Genomic DNA, 21,083 nt, shown 5'->3' on the forward strand with positions numbered 1-21,083 from the left:
ATGAAATATTTCGTAGGAGCATGTGAGGGGGACCTTCGCTCACTGGTAAACAATGCCAGACTGGCTGGGTAGGGAGGCCGCCCCAGCTCACACCGTGCGTACGCGTCCCGGACGAACTACTATTCGCAAGTCAACCTATGATTAGCGAGCCCATGTTTATACGAAAATATCCCAATGATTTCCGAAATCTATGATTCCCGAGAACTACAAAAAGCGAGGGACCACTGTACATCGCCAGAAGCACACATTAACTAGATAACTGCTGTGGCATATGGGCGCCTGGCAAACCTAAGAATAGCGTTCCGGTATCTCAGTAAGGAATCGTTCGAGACTTTGTACAATGTGTACGTCAGGCCCGTACTGGATTACGCAGCACCAGTTTGGAACCCACACCTGGTCAAACACATCAAGAAATTAGAGAAAGTGCAAAAGTTTGCAACAAGGCTGGTTCCAGAGTTAAGGGGAATGTCCTATGAAAAAAGGTTAAGGGAAATCGGTCTAACAACACTGGAGGACAGGAGGGCCAGGGGAGACATGATAACGACATACAAAATACTGCGTGGAAATAAACAAGGTGGACAGAAACAGGATATTCCACAGATGGGACACAGAAACAAGGGGTTACAATTGGAAGCTGAAGACTCAGATGAGTCAAAGGGATGTTGGGAAGTATTTCTTCAGCCACAGAGTTGTTAGGAAGTGGAATAGCCTGGCAAGCGATGTAGTGGAGACGGGAACTATACATAGCTTTAAGAAGAGGTATGATAAAGCTCATGGAGCAGGGAGAGGGAGGACCAAGTAGTGGTCAGTGAAGAGACGGGGCCAGGAGTTGAGTCTCGACCTGTGCAACCACAATTAGGCGAGTACACACACACACACACACAAAAAAAAAAAAAAAAAAAAAAGGCTTGAGAACCCTGTCACACTCCAACAATCTAACCACAGTCCCAGAATTTAACACACCAGAACTAAGTCATATCTCACAACTCAGCCCCACACACACCAGAACTCAAATCACATCTCCAGAATTCAGACCACATACCTAGAATCCTACCACACCTCCAAAAACCCAATCACACCCTCAGAACTAAGCAAACCCCTAGAACTCTACCACACCTCAGAACCCAGTACCTCAATACACCACCCAACCATACAAAAGTCACACTGTGTGTTCAGTGTTAAGACTAAAAACTGACACTTTAAATTACTTTTTCATAAAAAGGACCTAAAATTGCCATCTCCCAGTTTTTTGGCATAACTGTACACCCATTCATCTTTGAAGAAGCCATTGGTAGTCAGCCCATGCACCTGGCCCAGACTTGTGATATTCCATATTTATCACAACCTGAAAAAAACTATTACATGCCTTAAAATCCTATGGAAAGTCTTGAAACAGGAGTCATCCCACCGTCATTGAAAGCCATGGACATATTCCCCTCCCACAAAGGCTGCAACAAAGCAATTACCAGTAACTATTGACCAATAGTAATGACATCTCTCATTATCAAAATCTTTTAAAGAACTAAATTTAAAAGCAAGATGGTAAACATATGAACCATACCACGGGCGGGATTTGAACCCGCGATCAGAGAGTCTCAAAACTCCAGACCGTCGCGTTAGCCACTGAACCAGCTAGCCACAATAAGATTCGTTCAACTAGGTATATTTCTACATCATAGGAAGGTTAGCATAGGCACCACTGTGACCACAAATGCAAGCTTTTACAGACGAATCTCCAGCTAGTGTGGCTGTGATGAACTCTAGCTCAAGTCCCCTCACTGCCGTCAACATGAGTTTTGAGACTCTCTGACTGCGGGTTCAAATCCCACCCGTGGTATGGTTTGGTTGCAATCGTGTCATTACGATTTCGTGAGTCATGGTAAACATATGGAATCACAACATTTGCACAACCCAGGACAACATGGGTGTACAGTAGGTTGCTCCTACCTCACAACTGCTAGACCATTACATGATCTTGGATGCACTGAAAGACAAAATGCTGATGTAGTATACACATTACATTACATACAAGGATGGAGTGCTAAACCCATAGGGATCTTGTTTCCAACAAATTATGCACAGTAAGAATCAAAGTAAAATCAGAGGCTTCCATAGTGAATTATTAGTAGTAGTATAATAATTAGGAGAAGTGTTTTGCTCGTAGGGATCATATAGGGCCTGGGAAATTGGAGGGATTCAGATTTAATCCAAGGAAGAGGAGGGCAAATCCAATTCATTGGGGTCAGGTTCTGTTCCTCATGGCACAGTAAACTCTCCCATTCTTTTTTTCCTTCTTGTGTTTGATAAAGACACGAGTCATAGCACTACATCATCCTTACCAGACAATATCAGATTGTTCAATAAATGCAGGAGTGCAGTAAGAACATATAAAGGAACACTGAAGTAGGCCTAATGACCCATACTAGGCAGGTCTAACTCACACCCATTCATATGCCCATCCAAGCTATATTTAAAGCTGCCCAGAGTTCTCACCCCATCGACAATTTCATCAATTTCCCCACAATTGTGGTAGGTGGGCTCACTGATCTATAATTTGAGGCTAAGGATCTATCTCCCAACTTCCACTTATTTGGTACAATACCTGCTTGTAATAATGTGAAGATACTAACTAACAGTTTGTTAAGTCCTTTATACATTCCTTCACCTTTGAAAACAGGTCACCTGGACCAGATGACCTGTTTAGTTTCAATTTATCAAGTTATCCGACGGCCACATTACTTGTGATTTTAATCTTGCATAATTTATCATCATCCTGACCTGTATAATTCTTGATCACTGGGATTTCATTTGTATTTTTGTGTAAAAACAGAGGAACTGTTAAAAATGGTACACATTTCTTTATCACTAACAGCAAGCTTATCTTATTCCTATATACCTGAAAGGAACCCTTTGGATTGGTCTTTGATTCCCCACACACCCTTAATTTCATATTCTCTTCTGGGTTTCCTTGTTCCTTTTTTTTTTTACTTCTCTCAATAAGAATTATGTCAACAAGATAAACATTTTATAACACCCTCCCCTCATATCTAATGGGTCTTTCCAACAAACCTAACGATCTTCAGTTATTATAATCATGGGGAGCGCTAAACCCATGGGATTATACAGCGCATGTGTTGGGGGAAGGGACGGAAGGTATTAAGGCTTAATTCAGGGAACCGGAGCACAATCCAAACCTTCAAGAAGGTAATTTTTAAGTTCCTTTAATTCCTGATCAGCATGGCTGCGGTATCTACAATGGACTGACTGCACTCTGTTAACACAAACAACCTGGTCGATCAGGCCATCAAGAGGCCTGGGTTGGGACCAGGCTGCAGGGATGATGACCCCCAGAATGAGGTAACTTCAGGTACCCCAACCCAAACTCAACTACTCTCAGAATCCAAGCACATACCCAAGAACCCAGCCAGACACTCCAGAATCCATTCATACCACCAAAACTCCAGCCACAGCCTTCAGAAACCAAACAACCCTAAGCGTGAAGCGTGTGAAGCTAGCCCTTTAGCGCTCGCTTCACACGGGGAGGGTCTGGGTTCGATTCCCAGCCAGGGTAGAAACATTGGGCGTGTTTCTTTACACCTGGAGTTTACCTGGAGAGAGTTTCGGGGGTCAACGCCCCCGCGGCCCGGTCTGTGACCAGGCCTCCTGGTGGATCAGCCCCTGATCAACCAGGCTGTTGCTGCTGGCTGCACGCAAACCAACGTACGAGCCACAGCCCGGCTGATCAGGAACTGACTTTAGGTGATTGTCCAGTGCCAGCTTGAAGACTGCCAGGGGTCTGTTGGTAATCCCCCTTATGTATGCTGGGAGGCAGTTGAACAGTCTCGGGCCCCTGACACTTATTGTATGGTCTCTTAACGTGCTAGTGACACCCCTGCTTTTCATTGGGGGGATGGTGCATCGTCTGCCAAGTCTTTTGCTTTCGTAGTGAGTGATTTTCGTGTGCAAGTTCGGTACTAGTCCCTCTAGGATTTTCCAGGTGTATATAATCATGTATCTCTCCCTCCTGCGTTCCAGGGAATACAGGTTTAGAAACCTCAAGCGCTCCCAGTAATTGAGGTGTTTTATCTCCGTTATGCGGGCCGTGAAAGTTCTCTGTACATTTTCTAGGTCGGCAATTTCACCTGCCTTGAAAGGTGCTGTTAGAGTGCAGCAATATTCCAGCCTAGATAGAACAAGTGACCTGAAGAGTGTCATCATGGGCTTGGCCTCCCTAGTTTTGAAGGTTCTCATTATCCATCCTGTCATTTTTCTAGCAGATGCGATTGATACAATGTTATGGTCCTTGAAGGTGAGATCCTCCGACATAACCTGTCGTTTATGTTCACTCATCAGTAAAATGGGTACCCGGGTGTTAGTCGACTGGTGTGGGTAGCATCCTGGGACACTGACCTAATTTGCCCGAAATGCTCAGCATAACAAGGGGCTTTCTATATAGTAGTATGTCATTGACATCAGCTAGGCCTGTATACCATGTATATGTAATAGTAGTAAATATATTATTATTATTATACCACACTCCTCAGAACCCAGCACCACACAACAGAAACCAACCACAACTCATCCAGACCCCAGAAAACAATTTTTTAGAAAATTTTAGCATACATACAGAGGTACAAAAAAAAATACAGGTAAGAGCAGCATGCCAAAGCCACTTATATGCATAGCATTACGGGCTGGCTTAAAATTAACTTAAGATTAACTAAGCAATGATGAAATCAGTGATAAGACATTATTGTAAACAGATAACTATAAAGTACAAATGACTATTACAAAGACAGGTCATATGGTTGCATGCATTGCTGTTCATTCAGTAGAATGGAGTATTCTGTTAGGTAGTGTATTTAAAAAAATAACAAAGTTAGATTGGGTCCTAGGTTTAACAATTGTGTGATATAATTGTGAGTAACATTTAGGATATACAATTTATATGGTTAAGTTATTCAGTATTTATTTGGTTTTGAGTAAGTGAACTTTGAGAAGAGACTTGAATTTATAAACAGGTAGTGTTTCTTTTACATTTACAGGTAATGAATTCCAGATTTTAGGGCCTTTTATGTGCATTGAGTTTTTGCATAGCGTGAGATGGACACGAGGAACATCAAAGAGTGATCTGTGCCTTAGTGTTATGGTCATGTGTTCTGTTGAGGTTGGCAAGGAGATGTTTGAGGGGAGGGTTAATATCAGAGTTAAGTGTTCTATGTATGTAATAAGTGCAATAATAAGTATGGATGTTTTGTATGGTGAGTAGGTTGAGTGTTTTGAATATTGGTGGAGTGTGCTGCCTGTAGTGAGAATTTGTTATCATTCTAACTGCAGCCTTTTGTTGGGTAATTAGTGGTCTGAGATGGTTAATTGTTGTTGAGCCCCATGCACAAATTCCATAGGTGAGATAGGGGTAAATAAGAGAGTGATAAAGGGCCAGGAGGGCTGACTGTGGAACATAGTACCGTATCTTCGATAGTATGCCTACAGTCTTGGAAATTTTCTTAGAAATTTGTTGTATATGTGTATGAAATTTGAGTCTATTATCGAGGTGGATTCCTAGGAATATTCCCTCTGTTAGCTTTGTGATAGGTGATCCGTTTATCGTTATGTTAAGAGGTACATCTGTAGCTCTGCTACCAAACTGAATGAAGTAGGTTTTGTCAATGTTTAGTGTAAGTTTGTTAGTCCTCATCCAGGTAGATATTTTCTGTAATTCGGTGTTTACAGTATTGGCTAGCGTGACTGGGCTCGGGTGAGAGAAGACGTATGTAGTGTCATCTGCAAAAAGTGTGGGTTTGAGTAATTGCGAAGCATTTGGTAGGTCATTTATGTATAGGAGAAAGAGAAGAGGGCCAAGGACGCTTCCAGAACTCAATCACACCCCACAACTCGCAATCACATGCCTAGAACTCAACCCCAAACCACAAATCATCCTATTATAATAAAAAAGAAGCACTAAACCTACAAGGGTCATACATCCCAAATCATTCTAAAATTAGTTTCCTGGTGTCCTCATAACTTGTTAAACAAAACTAAATCCAGCCCTGGCAAAATAAAACTTGTGCCCCAAGGCATGGTCCTGGCTCCTGTATTGCCGTTTGCCAACTCATGCCGCTACTGCATATTCTTATTTACGTCGTTAATGTAAAGTGTGAGAAAAAAAAAGGACCATCACTGAATTCCTGGTGAATGCCGCTTGTTACCGCTGACTATTCTGATTCTTAATTACAAACATCTATATACAAGGAGAAACAAGGGAGAGGAGGAAGGCCTGTCGACCGAAAAATTACATCACCCCCCCCCTCTCCCACAAAAGTAATAAACATTAAATGATGATAATAATAAAGCAGGAACAATGTTGCTTAAAGACAGGGCCAGGAGCTGTGAATCAACCCTGCAACCACATATAGGTGAATCCATGTCCCCCATCCTTATGTTCCAATCAGACTGCCACCCCTAAGCCCCACTGTATAAAACTTCGGAGCCGCCCCCTAACTATATATCTAATGGTTATATCCATGATTTTTAAAGAGGTGGACCGGTAAGCCAGCTGAAGTTCTCGGTCAGATGGCCAAAAGCTCTAGCTGTGAGTCATCATGACCCGCGTCATGAAACATTGTCCTGTTTCCTGCCAAACCCCTATATAAAACACCTAGAAAGCAGTCGTAGTACTACGCCACAGCTACCTCAGAACCTTAAAAAAAAAACACGCCTCTCTTAATAAACCCCGAGAGTGACTTAGTAACTCACCTTTTAATTTGTTAAGTTTGTCGTCAGTGAAGACAGTGGCGACTAGGCCATCGCCCTTGTGGTAATGTAACTGTGCTGTTCCCCGACCCTCGCTGGTGACAATACCAGCGCTCTCCTGACCTCTGTAATAACATCAAACACTTTATATTTTATATCTTCACTATGCACTCCATGCCCATCCTGTGGATAAAGAGCCAAGAGAATTATAGCGACACACGTTAATGGGTCTAAGAAGAGCTTCAACATTTTTGCATGGTTGTGTAACGGCTTGACAAAGCTCCTGGAGAGCGAAACGTTGCCACAATAAAAATGTCACATTAGTTGCACTTCGTGTCCTTTTACTTTACATACAACATTTATGCATGCTAAGCAAGTTACAGTTGCAATGAATTTACAAAACTTATTGAATTTAAACAATGGTGACGTTTACACAGCCACTAGTAATTTAAGAGTAATTTGCAATAGAGTCAGGATTTTTTTTTTCAGAGAGAGAGAGAGAGAGAGAGAGAGAGAGAGAGAGAGAGAGAGAGAGAGAGAGAGAGAGAGAGAGAGAGAGAGAGAGAGAGAGAGAGAGAGAGAGAGAGAGAGAGAGAGAGAGAGAGAGAGAGAGAGAGAGAGAGAGAGAGAGAGAGAGAGAGAGAGAGAGAGAAAATGAGAATCTGTCTCATGTCCCACCATTACTGTACAAGCGAGCGGCCCATGTCCTTTCGCATGCTATTTCATTACTTTTTAACAAGTCAATAGAGACTAGCACCTTCCCGAAACTACTCAAGATGGCAAGGGTTACACCAATACATAAAGGTGGTGACCCTACAGACTTAAACAACTATAGGCCAATATCTAACTTACCATTGCTATCCAAAATCTTTGAGAAACTCGTGTACAAGAGACTGTATTCATTTATAACGGCTCAAAACAATTTGGAGCAATTTGACAGGAAATTTAGAGTCAGGTGACTTTCTTGATACGATCCAGGATTGTTTTTTAAAACAGTTTGTGGCGGAGCCAACTAGGGGAAATAACCTCCTTGACTTGGTTCTTGCCAGGAGGGAAACACTAATTAATAATCTTGAGGTTAATGATGAGCTTGGGGAAAGTGATCACAAATCACTCAGTTTTAATATATCATGGAATTCCCCTAATAATGGCAATCAAGTCTCCGTCCCTGACTTTCGCTTGGCTGATTTCATAGGACTGAAAAATTACTTAGGTGGGCTGAACTGGAATGACCTGACAAAGGGTCAGGTAGGTGGTGATGGTTGCCGATACGATGCTTTCCAGGGCATAGTTCTAGCTGCTCAGTCAAATTATGTTCCAAATAGGGAAATCAGAGCAAACAAAAATGATCCTAAATGGATGAACAATAGATTAAAATATCTGATTGGTCAAAAGAGAGGCATATATAGGCAAATCAAAAGAGGAGAGGGGCAATTGAGAAATCGATATATTCAGTTAAAGAGAGAAATAAAAAAGGGAATTAGAAAAGCAAAAAGAGATTATGAGGTTAAAGTTGCAAGAGAATCGAAGACTAACCCAAAAGGATTCTTTCAGGTATACAGAAGTAAGATCAGGGACAAGATAGGCCCCACTCAAAAGTTCCTCGGGTCAGCTCACTGACAGTGATAAGGAAATGTGTAGAATTTTTAACACATACTTCCTCTCAGTTTTTACACAGGAGGATACCAGCGATATTCCAGTAATGATAAATTATGTAGAACAGGACGATAATAAACTGTGCACTATTAGGGTCACAAGTGACATGGTCCCTTAGGCAAATAGATAAATTAAAACCTAACAAATCCCCAGGCCCTGATGAACTGTATGCAAGGGTTCTAAAGGAATGTAAAGAGGAGCTTAGCACACCTTTGGCTAATCTTTTCAACATATCACTACAAACTGGCATGGTGCCAGATAAGTGGAAAATGGCAAATGTGATACCTATTTTCAAAACAGGTGACAGGTCCTTAGCTTCGAACTATAGACCAATAAGCCTAACCTCCATAGTGGGAAAATTTATGGAATCAATAATTGCCGAGGCAGTTCGTAGCCACCTTGAAAAGCATAAATTAATAAACGAATCTCAGCATGGTTTTACAAAGGGGCGTTCCTGCCTTACGAATTTATTAACTTTTTTCACTAAGGTATTTGAGGAGGTAGATCATGGTAATGAATATGATATTGTGTATATGGACTTCAGTAAGGCTTTTGACAGGGTCCCACATCAGAGACTATTGAGGAAAATAAAAGCACATGGAATAGGAGGAGAAATTTTTTCCTGGATAGAGGCATGGTTGACAAATAGGCAGCAGAGAGTTTGCATAAATGGGGAGAAATCAGAGTGGGGAAGTGTCACGAGCGGTGTTCCACAGGGGTCAGTGTTGGGCCCCCTGCTGTTCACAATCTACATAAACGACATAGATGAGGGCATAAAGAGCGACATCGGCAAGTTTGCCGATGACACCAAAATAGGCCGTCGAATTCATTCTGACGAGGACATTCGAGCACTCCAGGAAGATTTGAAAAGACTGATGCAGTGGTCGGAGAAGTGGCAGATGCAGTTTAATATAGACAAATGCAAAGTTCTAAATGTTGGACAGGACAATAACCAAGCCACATATAAACTAAATAATGTAGATCTTAATATTACGGATTGCGAAAAAGATTTAGGAGTTCTGGTTAGCAGTAATCTGAAACCAAGACAACAGTGCATAAGTGTTCGCAATAAAGCTAATAGAATCCTTGGCTTCATATCAAGAAGCATAAATAATAGGAGTCCTCAGGTTGTTCTTCAACTCTATACATCCTTGGTTAGGCCTCATTTAGATTATGCTGCACAGTTTTGGTCACCGTATTACAGAATGGATATAAATTCTCTGGAAAATGTACAAAGGAGGATGACAAAGTTGATCCCATGTATCAGAAACCTTCCCTATGAGGATAGACTAAGGGCCCTGAAACTGCACTCTCTAGAAAGACGTAGAATTAGGGGGGGATATGATTGAGGTGTATAAATGGAAGACAGGAATAAATAAAGGGGATGTAAATAGTGTGCTGAAAATATCTAGCCTAGACAGGACTCGCAGCAATGGTTTTTAAGTTGGAAAAATTCAGATTCAGGAAGGATATAGGAAAGTACTGGTTTGGTAATAGAGTTGTGGAAGAGTGGAACAAACTCCCAAGTACCGTTATAGAGGCCAGAACGTTGTGTAGCTTTAAAAATAGGTTGGATAAATACATGAGTAGATGTGGGTGGGTGTGAGTTAGACCTGATAGCTTGTGCTACCAGGTCGGTTGCCGTGTTCCTCCCTTAAGTCAATGTGACCTGACCTGACTAGGTTGGGTGCATTGGCTTAAGCCGGTAGGAGACTTGGACCTGCCTCGCATGGGCCAGTAGGCCTTCTGCAGTGTTCCTTCGTTCTTATGTTCTTATGTTCTTAAATCTTACATTACTAATAGGTATCAGTACGTCACCATTAAAGACACAGCATCAGCAACACGGCCACTTGATACTGGAGTTCCGTTGTTAGGTAAGACACATATGCAACAGTTAGACAACTTTATTCCGAAACGTTTCGCCTACACAGTAGGCTTCTTCAGTCGAATACAGAAAGTAGGCAGGAACAGTAGAGATGTGAAGACGATGTAATCAGTCCATCACCCTTAAAGTCGTAGAATTTGAGGTTGTCAGTCCCTCGGCCTGGAGAAGTTCAGTTCCATAGTCAGGAACTATCTGAAGATCAAGCGACAGTGCGGAGACTTAAATACTGTCGGAAGGAGAGGTGCAGGGTAGTAGTAGTAGTAGTAGTAGTAGTAGTAGTGAGAGGCCACTGAGAGGTCATGTCCCTCTCAGATCCAACACTTCTCACTTGAAAAGCTTGTCCAAGGTGTTTTCTGTACCAAGATGCCACGTGTTGCAGTGTCTGACAAGATGAACATCAAAATGGTATACAATACCGACAGGTTGTTAGGTAAGACACATATGCAACAGTTAGACAACTTTATTCCGAAACGTTTCGCCTACACAGTAGGCTTCTTCAGTCGAATACAGAAAGTAGGCAGGAACAGTAGAGATGTGAAGACGATGTAATCAGTCCATCACCCTTAAAGTCGTAGAATTTGAGGTTGTCAGTCCCTCGGCCTGGAGAAGTTCAGTTCCATAGTCAGGAACTATCTGAAGATCAAGCGACAGTGCGGAGACTTAAATACTGTCGGAAGGAGAGGTGCAGGGTAGTAGTAGTAGTAGTAGTAGTAGTAGTAGTGAGAGGCCACTGAGAGGTCATGTCCCTCTCAGATCCAACACTTCTCACTTGAAAAGCTTGTCCAAGGTGTTTTCTGTACCAAGATGCCACGTGTTGCAGTGTCTGACAAGATGAACATCAAAATGGTATACAATACCGACAGGTTGTTAGGTAAGACACATATGCAACAGTTAGACAACTTTATTCCGAAACGTTTCGCCTACACAGTAGGCTTCTTCAGTCGAATACAGAAAGTAGGCAGGAACAGTAGAGATGTGAAGACGATGTAATCAGTCCATCACCCTTAAAGTCGTAGAATTTGAGGTTGTCAGTCCCTCGGCCTGGAGAAGTTCAGTTCCATAGTCAGGAACTATCTGAAGATCAAGCGACAGTGCGGAGACTTAAATACTGTCGGAAGGAGAGGTGCAGGGTAGTAGTAGTAGTAGTAGTAGTAGTGAGAGGCCACTGAGAGGTCATGTCCCTCTCAGATCCAACACTTCTCACTTGAAAAGCTTGTCCAAGGTGTTTTCTGTACCAAGATGCCACGTGTTGCAGTGTCTGACAAGATGAACATCAAAATGGTATACAATACCGACAGGTTGTTAGGTAAGACACATATGCAACAGTTAGACAACTTTATTCCGAAACGTTTCGCCTACACAGTAGGCTTCTTCAGTCGAATACAGAAAGTAGGCAGGAACAGTAGAGATGTGAAGACGATGTAATCAGTCCATCACCCTACGACTTTAAGGGTGATGGACTGATTACATCGTCTTCACATCTCTACTGTTCCTGCCTACTTTCTGTATTCGACTGAAGAAGCCTACTGTGTAGGCGAAACGTTTCGGAATAAAGTTGTCTAACTGTTGCATATGTGTCTTACCTAACAACCTGTCGGTATTGTATACCATTTTGATGTTCATCTTGTCAGACACTGCAACACGTGGCATCTTGGTACAGAAAACACCTTGGACAAGCTTTTCAAGTGAGAAGTGTTGGATCTGAGAGGGACATGACCTCTCAGTGGCCTCTCACTACTACTACTACTACTACTACTACTACTACTACCCTGCACCTCTCCTTCCGACAGTATTTAAGTCTCCGCACTGTCGCTTGATCTTCAGATAGTTCCTGACTATGGAACTGAACTTCTCCAGGCCGAGGGACTGACAACCTCAAATTCTACGACTTTAAGGGTGATGGACTGATTACATCGTCTTCACATCTCTACTGTTCCTGCCTACTTTCTGTATTCGACTGAAGAAGCCTACTGTGTAGGCGAAACGTTTCGGAATAAAGTTGTCTAACTGTTGCATATGTGTCTTACCTAACAACCTGTCGGTATTGTATACCATTTTGATGTTCATCTTGTCAGACACTGCAACACGTGGCATCTTGGTACAGAAAACACCTTGGACAAGCTTTTCAAGTGAGAAGTGTTGGATCTGAGAGGGACATGACCTCTCAGTGGCCTCTCACTACTACTACTACTACTACTACTACTACTACCCTGCACCTCTCCTTCCGACAGTATTTAAGTCTCCGCACTGTCGCTTGATCTTCAGATAGTTCCTGACTATGGAACTGAACTTCTCCAGGCCGAGGGACTGACAACCTCAAATTCTACGACTTTAAGGGTGATGGACTGATTACATCGTCTTCACATCTCTACTGTTCCTGCCTACTTTCTGTATTCGACTGAAGAAGCCTACTGTGTAGGCGAAACGTTTCGGAATAAAGTTGTCTAACTGTTGCATATGTGTCTTACCTAACAACCTGTCGGTATTGTATACCATTTTGATGTTCATCTTGTCAGACACTGCAACACGTGGCATCTTGGTACAGAAAACACCTTGGACAAGCTTTTCAAGTGAGAAGTGTTGGATCTGAGAGGGACATGACCTCTCAGTGGCCTCTCACTACTACTACTACTACTACTACTACTCTGCACCTCTCCTTCCGACAGTATTTAAGTCTCCGCACTGTCGCTTGATCTTCAGATAGTTCCTGACTATGGAACTGAACTTCTCCAGGCCGAGGGACTGACAACCTCAAATTCTACGACTTTAAGGGTGATGGACTGATTACATCGTCTTCACATCTCTACTGTTCCTGCCTACTTTCTGTATTCGACTGAAGAAGCCTACTGTGTAGGCGAAACGTTTCGGAATAAAGTTGTCTAACTGTTGCATATGTGTCTTACCTAACAACCTGTCGGTATTGTATACCATTTTGATGTTCATCTTGTCAGACACTGCAACACGTGGCATCTTGGTACAGAAAACACCTTGGACAAGCTTTTCAAGTGAGAAGTGTTGGATCTGAGAGGGACATGACCTCTCAGTGGCCTCTCACTACTACTACTACTACTACTACTACTACTACCCTGCACCTCTCCTTCCGACAGTATTTAAGTCTCCGCACTGTCGCTTGATCTTCAGATAGTTCCTGACTATGGAACTGAACTTCTCCAGGCCGAGGGACTGACAACCTCAAATTCTACGACTTTAAGGGTGATGGACTGATTACATCGTCTTCACATCTCTACTGTTCCTGCCTACTTTCTGTATTCGACTGAAGAAGCCTACTGTGTAGGCGAAACGTTTCGGAATAAAGTTGTCTAACTGTTGCATATGTGTCTTACCTAACAACCTGTCGGTATTGTATACCATTTTGATGTTCATCTTGTCAGACACTGCAACACGTGGCATCTTGGTACAGAAAACACCTTGGACAAGCTTTTCAAGTGAGAAGTGTTGGATCTGAGAGGGACATGACCTCTCAGTGGCCTCTCACTACTACTACTACTACTACTACTACTACTACCCTGCACCTCTCCTTCCGACAGTATTTAAGTCTCTGCACTGTCGCTTGATCTTCAGATAGTTCCTGACTATGGAACTGAACTTCTCCAGGCCGAGGGACTGACAACCTCAAATTCTACGACTTTTAGGGTGATGGACTGATTACATCGTCTTCACATCTCTACTGTTCCTGCCTACTTTCTGTATTCGACTGAAGAAGCCTACTGTGTAGGCGAAACGTTTCGGAATAAAGTTGTCTAACTGTTGCATATGTGTCTTGAAATAATGGGGGAAAATTCCTAGGCTTATACCTTGACAACAACCTGAATTTCAGCACCCATATCCAGCATATAGCCAAAAAAGTATCCAAAACGGTTGGGATCCTCTCCAAGATACGATACTACGTGCCGCAAAATGCCCTTCTCACACTATACCACTCACTTATTTATCCATACCTCACCTATGCTATTTGTGCTTGGGGATCAACTGCAGCAACACACCTAAAGCCAATAATAACCCAACAAAAAGCTGCAGTAAGAATAATCACTAAATCCCATCCCTGGCAGCACACACCCCCACTCTTCAAAGATCTAAACTTACTCCCAGTTCAGTACATCCACACTTACTACTGTGCAATCTATATCTACAGGGCCTTAAACTCTAATATCAACCTTGACCTAAAACGCTTTCTTGATAGTTGTGACAGAACCCACAGGCATAACACCAGACACAAACATCTCTACGACATTCCCCGTGTCCGACTAAACCTTTACAAAAATTCAATGTATGTCAAAGGCCCTAAAATCTGGAATACCCTACCTGAGAACTCTAGAACTGCAGACACATTCATCACCTTCAAAACTACCATTAGAAAACATCTTATCTCCCTGATACACCCCGTCAACTAACTACACGAATACCACCTGGTGGTTCACACTTACACTCGCTCACTCATTTGACCATAAACAGAAATATTAATCTCAGTCTTAAAATAATGAATCCTGTGATACTCCAATACTGAAACTATATACTGTGCCAAAACAAAAGCATTCACATTGATAAACTCATGAACTAGTATTTAGTCACTTAGCCATAATACCAACTTACCTCATAATTTGTAATATTTTACAATTAAGAATAAAACTAAGTATGCCCGAAATGCCTAGCCATGCTAAGCGTTCTAGTGGTACACTCTGTAATCACTATTTTACTACATGTAAACCAAACAATAACCAAATTTCTGTAAACTCAGCATTGTAATCCTTATAGAGAATAAACTTTGAATTTGAATTTGAATTTGAGAGCGCTCACACATTGAGGTCCAGGGGTTCGATCCCCGATACGGGTGAAAACATTAGGACGTGTTTCCTTATGACGCTGCTGTCCCTGTTCACCTATCAGTAAAATACGTACCTAGGTGTTAGTCGACTGATGTGGGTCGCATCCTGGGAACAAAACTAACCTGATTTGCCAGAAATGGTCTGCATAACAAGGGAGTTTCTATATAGCAGTATGTCACTGACGTCAGCTAAATCTGTATACCTTGTATATGTACTGGTAGAAATAAATACATGTATTATTAATATTAGACAGACAGACACGCACGCACGCGCGCACACACACACACACACACACACACACACACACACACACACACACACACACACACACACACACACACACACACACACACACACACACACACGGGCCAGGAGCTGAGTCGGGGCCAGGAGCTGAGTATCGACCCCTGCAACCACAATTAGGTGAGTACACACACACACACACACACACACACACACACACACACACACACACACACACACACACACACGACATAACGGAAGGGATAGACTCAGAAGTGTTCTTGTTTGCAGATGATGCAAAGTTAATGAGAAGAATCAAATCGGATGAGGATCAGGCAGGACTACAAAGAGACCTGGACAGGCTACAAGCCTGGTCCAGCAACTGGCTCCTTGAATTTAACCCTGCCAAATGCAAAGTCATGAAAATTGGGGAAGGGCAAAGAAGACCGCAGACACAATATAGTTTAGATGGCCAAAGACTGCAAACCTCACTCAAGGAAAAAGATCTGGGGGTGAGTATAACACCGAGCATATCTCCTGAGGCGCACATCAATCAGATAACTGCTGCAGCATACGGGCGCCTGGCAAACCTACGGATAGCGTTCCGATACCTCAGTAAGGATTCGTTTAAGACTCTGTATACCATTTACGTCAGGCCCATACTGGAGTATGCAGCACCAGTTTGGAATCCACACTTAGTCAAGCACGTCAAGAAATTAGAGAAAGTGCAAAGGTTTGCAACAAGACTAGTCCCAGAGCTACGGGGATTGTCCTACGAAGAAAGGTTGAGGGAAATCGGCCTGACGACACTGGAGGACAGGAGGGTCAGGGGAGACATGATAACGACATATAAAATACTGCGCGGAATAGACAAGGTGGACAAAGACGGGATGTTCCAGAGAAGGGACACAGACACAAGAGGTCACAATTGGAAGTTGAAGACTCAGATGAATCAAAGGGATGTTAGGAAGTATTTCTTCAGTCATAGAGTAGTCAGGCCGTGGTATAGCCTAGAAAGTGACGTAGTGGAGGCGGGAACCATACATAGTTTTAAGGCGAGGTATGATAGAGCTCATGGGGCAGGGAGAGAGAGGACCTAGTAGCAATCAGCGAAGAGGCGGGGCCAGGAGCTGTGACTCGACCCCTGCAACCACAAATAGGTGAGTACAAATAGGTGAGTACACACACACACACACAATCACAACCCAGAAAGAAAGGTTAAGGGAACTCGGCCTGACGACACTATTGAACAGGAAGGTTGGGGGAGACATGATAACGACATACAAAATACTATAAGGAATTGACAAGGTGGACAGAGACAGTATGTTCCTGAGATGGGACACAGACACAAGGGGTCATAAGTGGAAGTTGAAGACTCAGATGACTCAAAGGGATTTTAGGAAGTATTTCTTTAGTCAGAGTCGTCAGGAAGTGGAATAGTTTGGCAAGTGACGTAGTTTACCTGGAGAGGGTTTCGGGAGTCAACACCCCCGCGGCCCAGTCTGAGACCAGGCCTCATGGTGGATCAGGGTCTGATCAACCAGACTGTTTCTGCTGGCCGCACGTAAACTGAGGTACGAACCGGTTGGTCAGGTACTGACTTTAGGTGCCTGTCCAGTACCTTCTTGAAGACAGCCAGGAGTCCATTGGTAATTCCCCTTATGTATGCTGGGAGGCAAATGAACAGTCTTGGGCCCCGGACACTTACTGTGTTGTCCCTCAGTGTACTCGTGGCGCCCCTGCTTTTCATCGGGGTAATGTTGCATCTCCTGCCAAGTCTTTTGCTTCCATAGGGAGTGGTTTTCGTGTGTAGGTTTAGTGCCAATCCCTCCAGGGCCTTCCAAGTGTATATTGTCATGTATCTCTCTCGCCTGAGTTCGAGGGAATACAGATCAAGGACCTTCAACTGTTCCAAGTAGTTTAGGTGCCTTAGAGGCAGGAACCATACATAGTTTTAAGACGAGGTATGATAAAGCTCAAGGAGCAGGCAGAGGACCTAGTAGCGATCAGTGAAGAGGTGGGGCCAAGAGCTATGACTCGACCCCTGCAACCACAAATAGGTGAGTATACACACTATATGGCAACCAACACAACAGGCCAAGCGTCTATCGACAAGTACCCTTGACAAATGGTAAGTAACCTACGTCAAGCGCGTCAATAAGTTGGAAAAGGTCCAAAGTTTTGCAATGAGGCTAGTACCAGAACCGGAATGCACTAGAAGTTGAAGGAACTTAACCTGACGACCTTAGAGAAGAGAAGGACAAGGGAGGCCAATGAATGATGGTGAGGCCAATGAATGATGGTGAAAGTTTTTCTTTTTCGGGCCACCCTGCCTTGGTGGGAATTGGCCAGTGTGATAATATAATATTAATATTAATATAATAATAAAATCTTAAGAGGAACTGTTAGGGCTGACAGGGGGCAGACTATTTGAATTAAAATGATCAGGACACAGGTGGAAATTGACGACACACAAGCCATAAGGATACAAGAATAGTTTCAGAATGGCTGTCTTCCATTTATACACCTCAATCATATCCCCCCTAATTCTACGTCTTTTTAGAGAGTGAAGATTCAGGGCCCTTAGTCTATCCTCATAGGGAAGGTTTCTGATACATGGGATCAACTTTGTCATCCTCCTTTGTACATTTTCCAGAGAATTTATATCCATTCTGTAATACGGTGACCAAAACTGTGCAGCATAATCTAAATGAGGCCTAACCAAGGATGTATAGAGTTGAAGAACAACCTGAGGACTCCTATTATTTATGCTTCTTGATATAAAGCCAAGGATTCTATTAGCTTTATTGCGAACACTTATGCACTGTTGTCTTGGTTTCAGATTACTGCTAACCAGAACTCCTAAATCTTTTTCGCAATCCGTAATATTAAGATCTACATTATTTAGTTTATATGTGGCATGGTTATTGTCCTGTCCAACATTTAGAACTTTGCATTTGTCTATATTAAACTGCATCTGCCACCTCTCCGACCACTGCATCAGTCTACTCAAATCTTCCTGGAGTGCTCTAATGTCCTCGTCAGAATGAATTCGACGGCCTATTTTGGTGTCATCGGCAAACTTGCTGATGTCGCTCTTTATGCCCTCATCTATGTCGTTTATGTATATTGTGAACAGCAGGGGGCCCAACACTGACCCCTGTGGAACACCGCTCGTGACGCTTCCCCACTCTGATTTCTCCCCATTTATGCAAACTCTCTGCTGCCTATTTGTCAACCATGCCTCTATCCAGGAAAAAATTTCTCATCCTATTCCATGTGCCTTAATTTTCCTCAATAGTCTCTGATGTGGGACCCTGTCAAAAGCATATATAGGCAAATCAAAAGAGGAGAGGGGCAATTGAGAAATCGATATATTCAGTTAAAGAGAGAAATAAAAAAGGGAATTAGAAAAGCAAAAAGAGATTATGAGGTTAAAGTTGCAAGAGAATCGAAGACTAACCCAAAAGGATTCTTTCAGGTATACAGAAGTAAGATCAGGGACAAGATAGGCCCACTCAAAAGTTCCTCGGGTCAGCTCACTGACAGTGATAAGGAAATGTGTAGAATTTTTAACACATACTTCCTCTCAGTTTTTACACAGGAGGATACCAGCGATATTCCAGTAATGATAAATTATGTAGAACAGGACGATAATAAACTGTGCACTATTAGGGTCACAAGTGACATGGTCCTTAGGCAAATAGATAAATTAAAACCTAACAAATCCCCAGGCCCTGATGAACTGTATGCAAGGGTTCTAAAGGAATGTAAAGAGGAGCTTAGCACACCTTTGGCTAATCTTTTCAACATATCACTACAAACTGGCATGGTGCCAGATAAGTGGAAAATGGCAAATGTGATACCTATTTTCAAAACAGGTGACAGGTCCTTAGCTTCGAACTATAGACCAATAAGCCTAACCTCCATAGTGGGAAAATTTATGGAATCAATAATTGCCGAGGCAGTTCGTAGCCACCTTGAAAAGCATAAATTAATCAACGAATCTCAGCATGGTTTTACAAAGGGGCGTTCCTGCCTTACGAATTTATTAACTTTTTTCACTAAGGTATTTGAGGAGGTAGATCATGGTAATGAATATGATATTGTGTATATGGACTTCAGTAAGGCTTTTGACTGGGTCCCACATCAGAGACTATTGAGGAAAATTAAAGCACATGGAATAGGAGGAGAAATTTTTTCCTGGATAGAGGCATGGTTGACAAATAGGCAGCAGAGAGTTTGCATAAATGGGGAGAAATCAGAGTGGGGAAGTGTCACGAGCGGTGTTCCACAGGGGTCAGTGTTGGGCCCCCTGCTGTTCACAATCTACATAAACGACATAGATGAGGGCATAAAGAGCGACATCGGCAAGTTTGCCGATGACACCAAAATAGGCCGTCGAATTCATTCTGACGAGGACATTCGAGCACTCCAGGAAGATTTGAATAGACTGATGCAGTGGTCGGAGAAGTGGCAGATGCAGTTTAATATAGACAAATGCAAAGTTCTAAATGTTGGACAGGACAATAACCATGCCACATATAAACTAAATAATGTAGATCTTAATATTACGGATTGCGAAAAAGATTTAGGAGTTCTGGTTAGCAGTAATCTGAAACCAAGACAACAGTGCATAAGTGTTCGCAATAAAGCTAATAGAATCCTTGGCTTCATATCAAGAAGCATAAATAATAGGAGTCCTCAGGTTGTTCTTCAACTCTATACATCCTTGGTTAGGCCTCATTTAGATTATGCTGCACAGTTTTGGTCACCGTATTACAGAATGGATATAAATTCTCTGGAAAATGTACAAAGGAGGATGACAAAGTTGATCCCATGTATCAGAAACCTTCCCTATGAGGATAGACTAAGGGCCCTGAAACTGCACTCTCTAGAAAGACGTAGAATTAGGGGGGATATGATTGAGGTGTATAAATGGAAGACAGGAATAAATAAAGGGGATGTAAATAGTGTGCTGAAAATATCTAGCCTAGACAGGACTCGCAGCAATGGTTTTAAGTTAGAAAAATTCAGATTCAGGAAGGATATAGGAAAGTACTGGTTTGGTAATAGAGTTGTGGATGAGTGGAATAAACTCCCAAGTACCGTTATAGAGGCCAGAACGTTGTGTAGCTTTAAAAATAGGTTGGATAAATACATGAGTAGATGTGGGTGGGTGTGAGTTAGACCTGATAGCTTGTGCTACCAGGTCGGTTGCCGTGTTCCTCCCTTAAGTCAATGTGACCTGACCTGACTAGGTTGGGTGCATTGGCTTAACCCGGTAGGAGACTTGGACCTGCCTCGCATGGGCCAGTAGGCCTTCTGCAGTGTTCCTTCGTTCTTATGTTCTTACCATGATCTACCTCCTCAAATACCTTAGTGAAAAAAGTTAACAAATTCGTAAGGCAGGAACGCCCCTTTGTAAAACCATGCTGAGATTCGTTGATTAATTTATGCTTTTCAAGGTGGCTACGAACTGCCTCGGCAATTATTGATTCCATAAATTTTCCCACTATGGAGGTTAGGCTTATTGGTCTATAGTTTGAAGCTAAGGACCTGTCACCTGCTTTGAAAATAGGTAACACATTTGCCATTTTCCACTTATCTGGCACCATGCCAGTTTGTAGTGATATGTTGAAAAGATTAGCCAAAGGTTTGCTAAGCTCCTCTTTACATTCCTTTAGAACCCTTGCATACAG

At 42.6% G+C, this 21,083-nt stretch overlaps 1 protein-coding gene across 5 annotated transcripts in view; it reads right to left on the reverse strand.

Moving 5' to 3' along the window:
* The window catches only part of Prat2 (Phosphoribosylamidotransferase 2), a 79,774-nt gene that overhangs the window by 49,380 nt on the left and 9,311 nt on the right, over positions 1 to 21,083 (reverse strand). For all 5 annotated transcript variants that reach the window (XM_070086820.1, XM_053776278.2, XM_053776277.2 and 2 more), the window contains exon 2: positions 6,757 to 6,878. In XM_070086820.1, the coding sequence (XP_069942921.1) occupies positions 6,757 to 6,878 (122 nt within the window). The remainder of the gene's footprint in view (positions 1 to 6,756; positions 6,879 to 21,083) is intronic.

The sequence above is a fragment of the Cherax quadricarinatus genome, chromosome 19 (assembly GCF_038502225.1).
Source record: "Cherax quadricarinatus isolate ZL_2023a chromosome 19, ASM3850222v1, whole genome shotgun sequence".
Lineage (NCBI taxonomy): Eukaryota > Metazoa > Arthropoda > Malacostraca > Decapoda > Parastacidae > Cherax > Cherax quadricarinatus.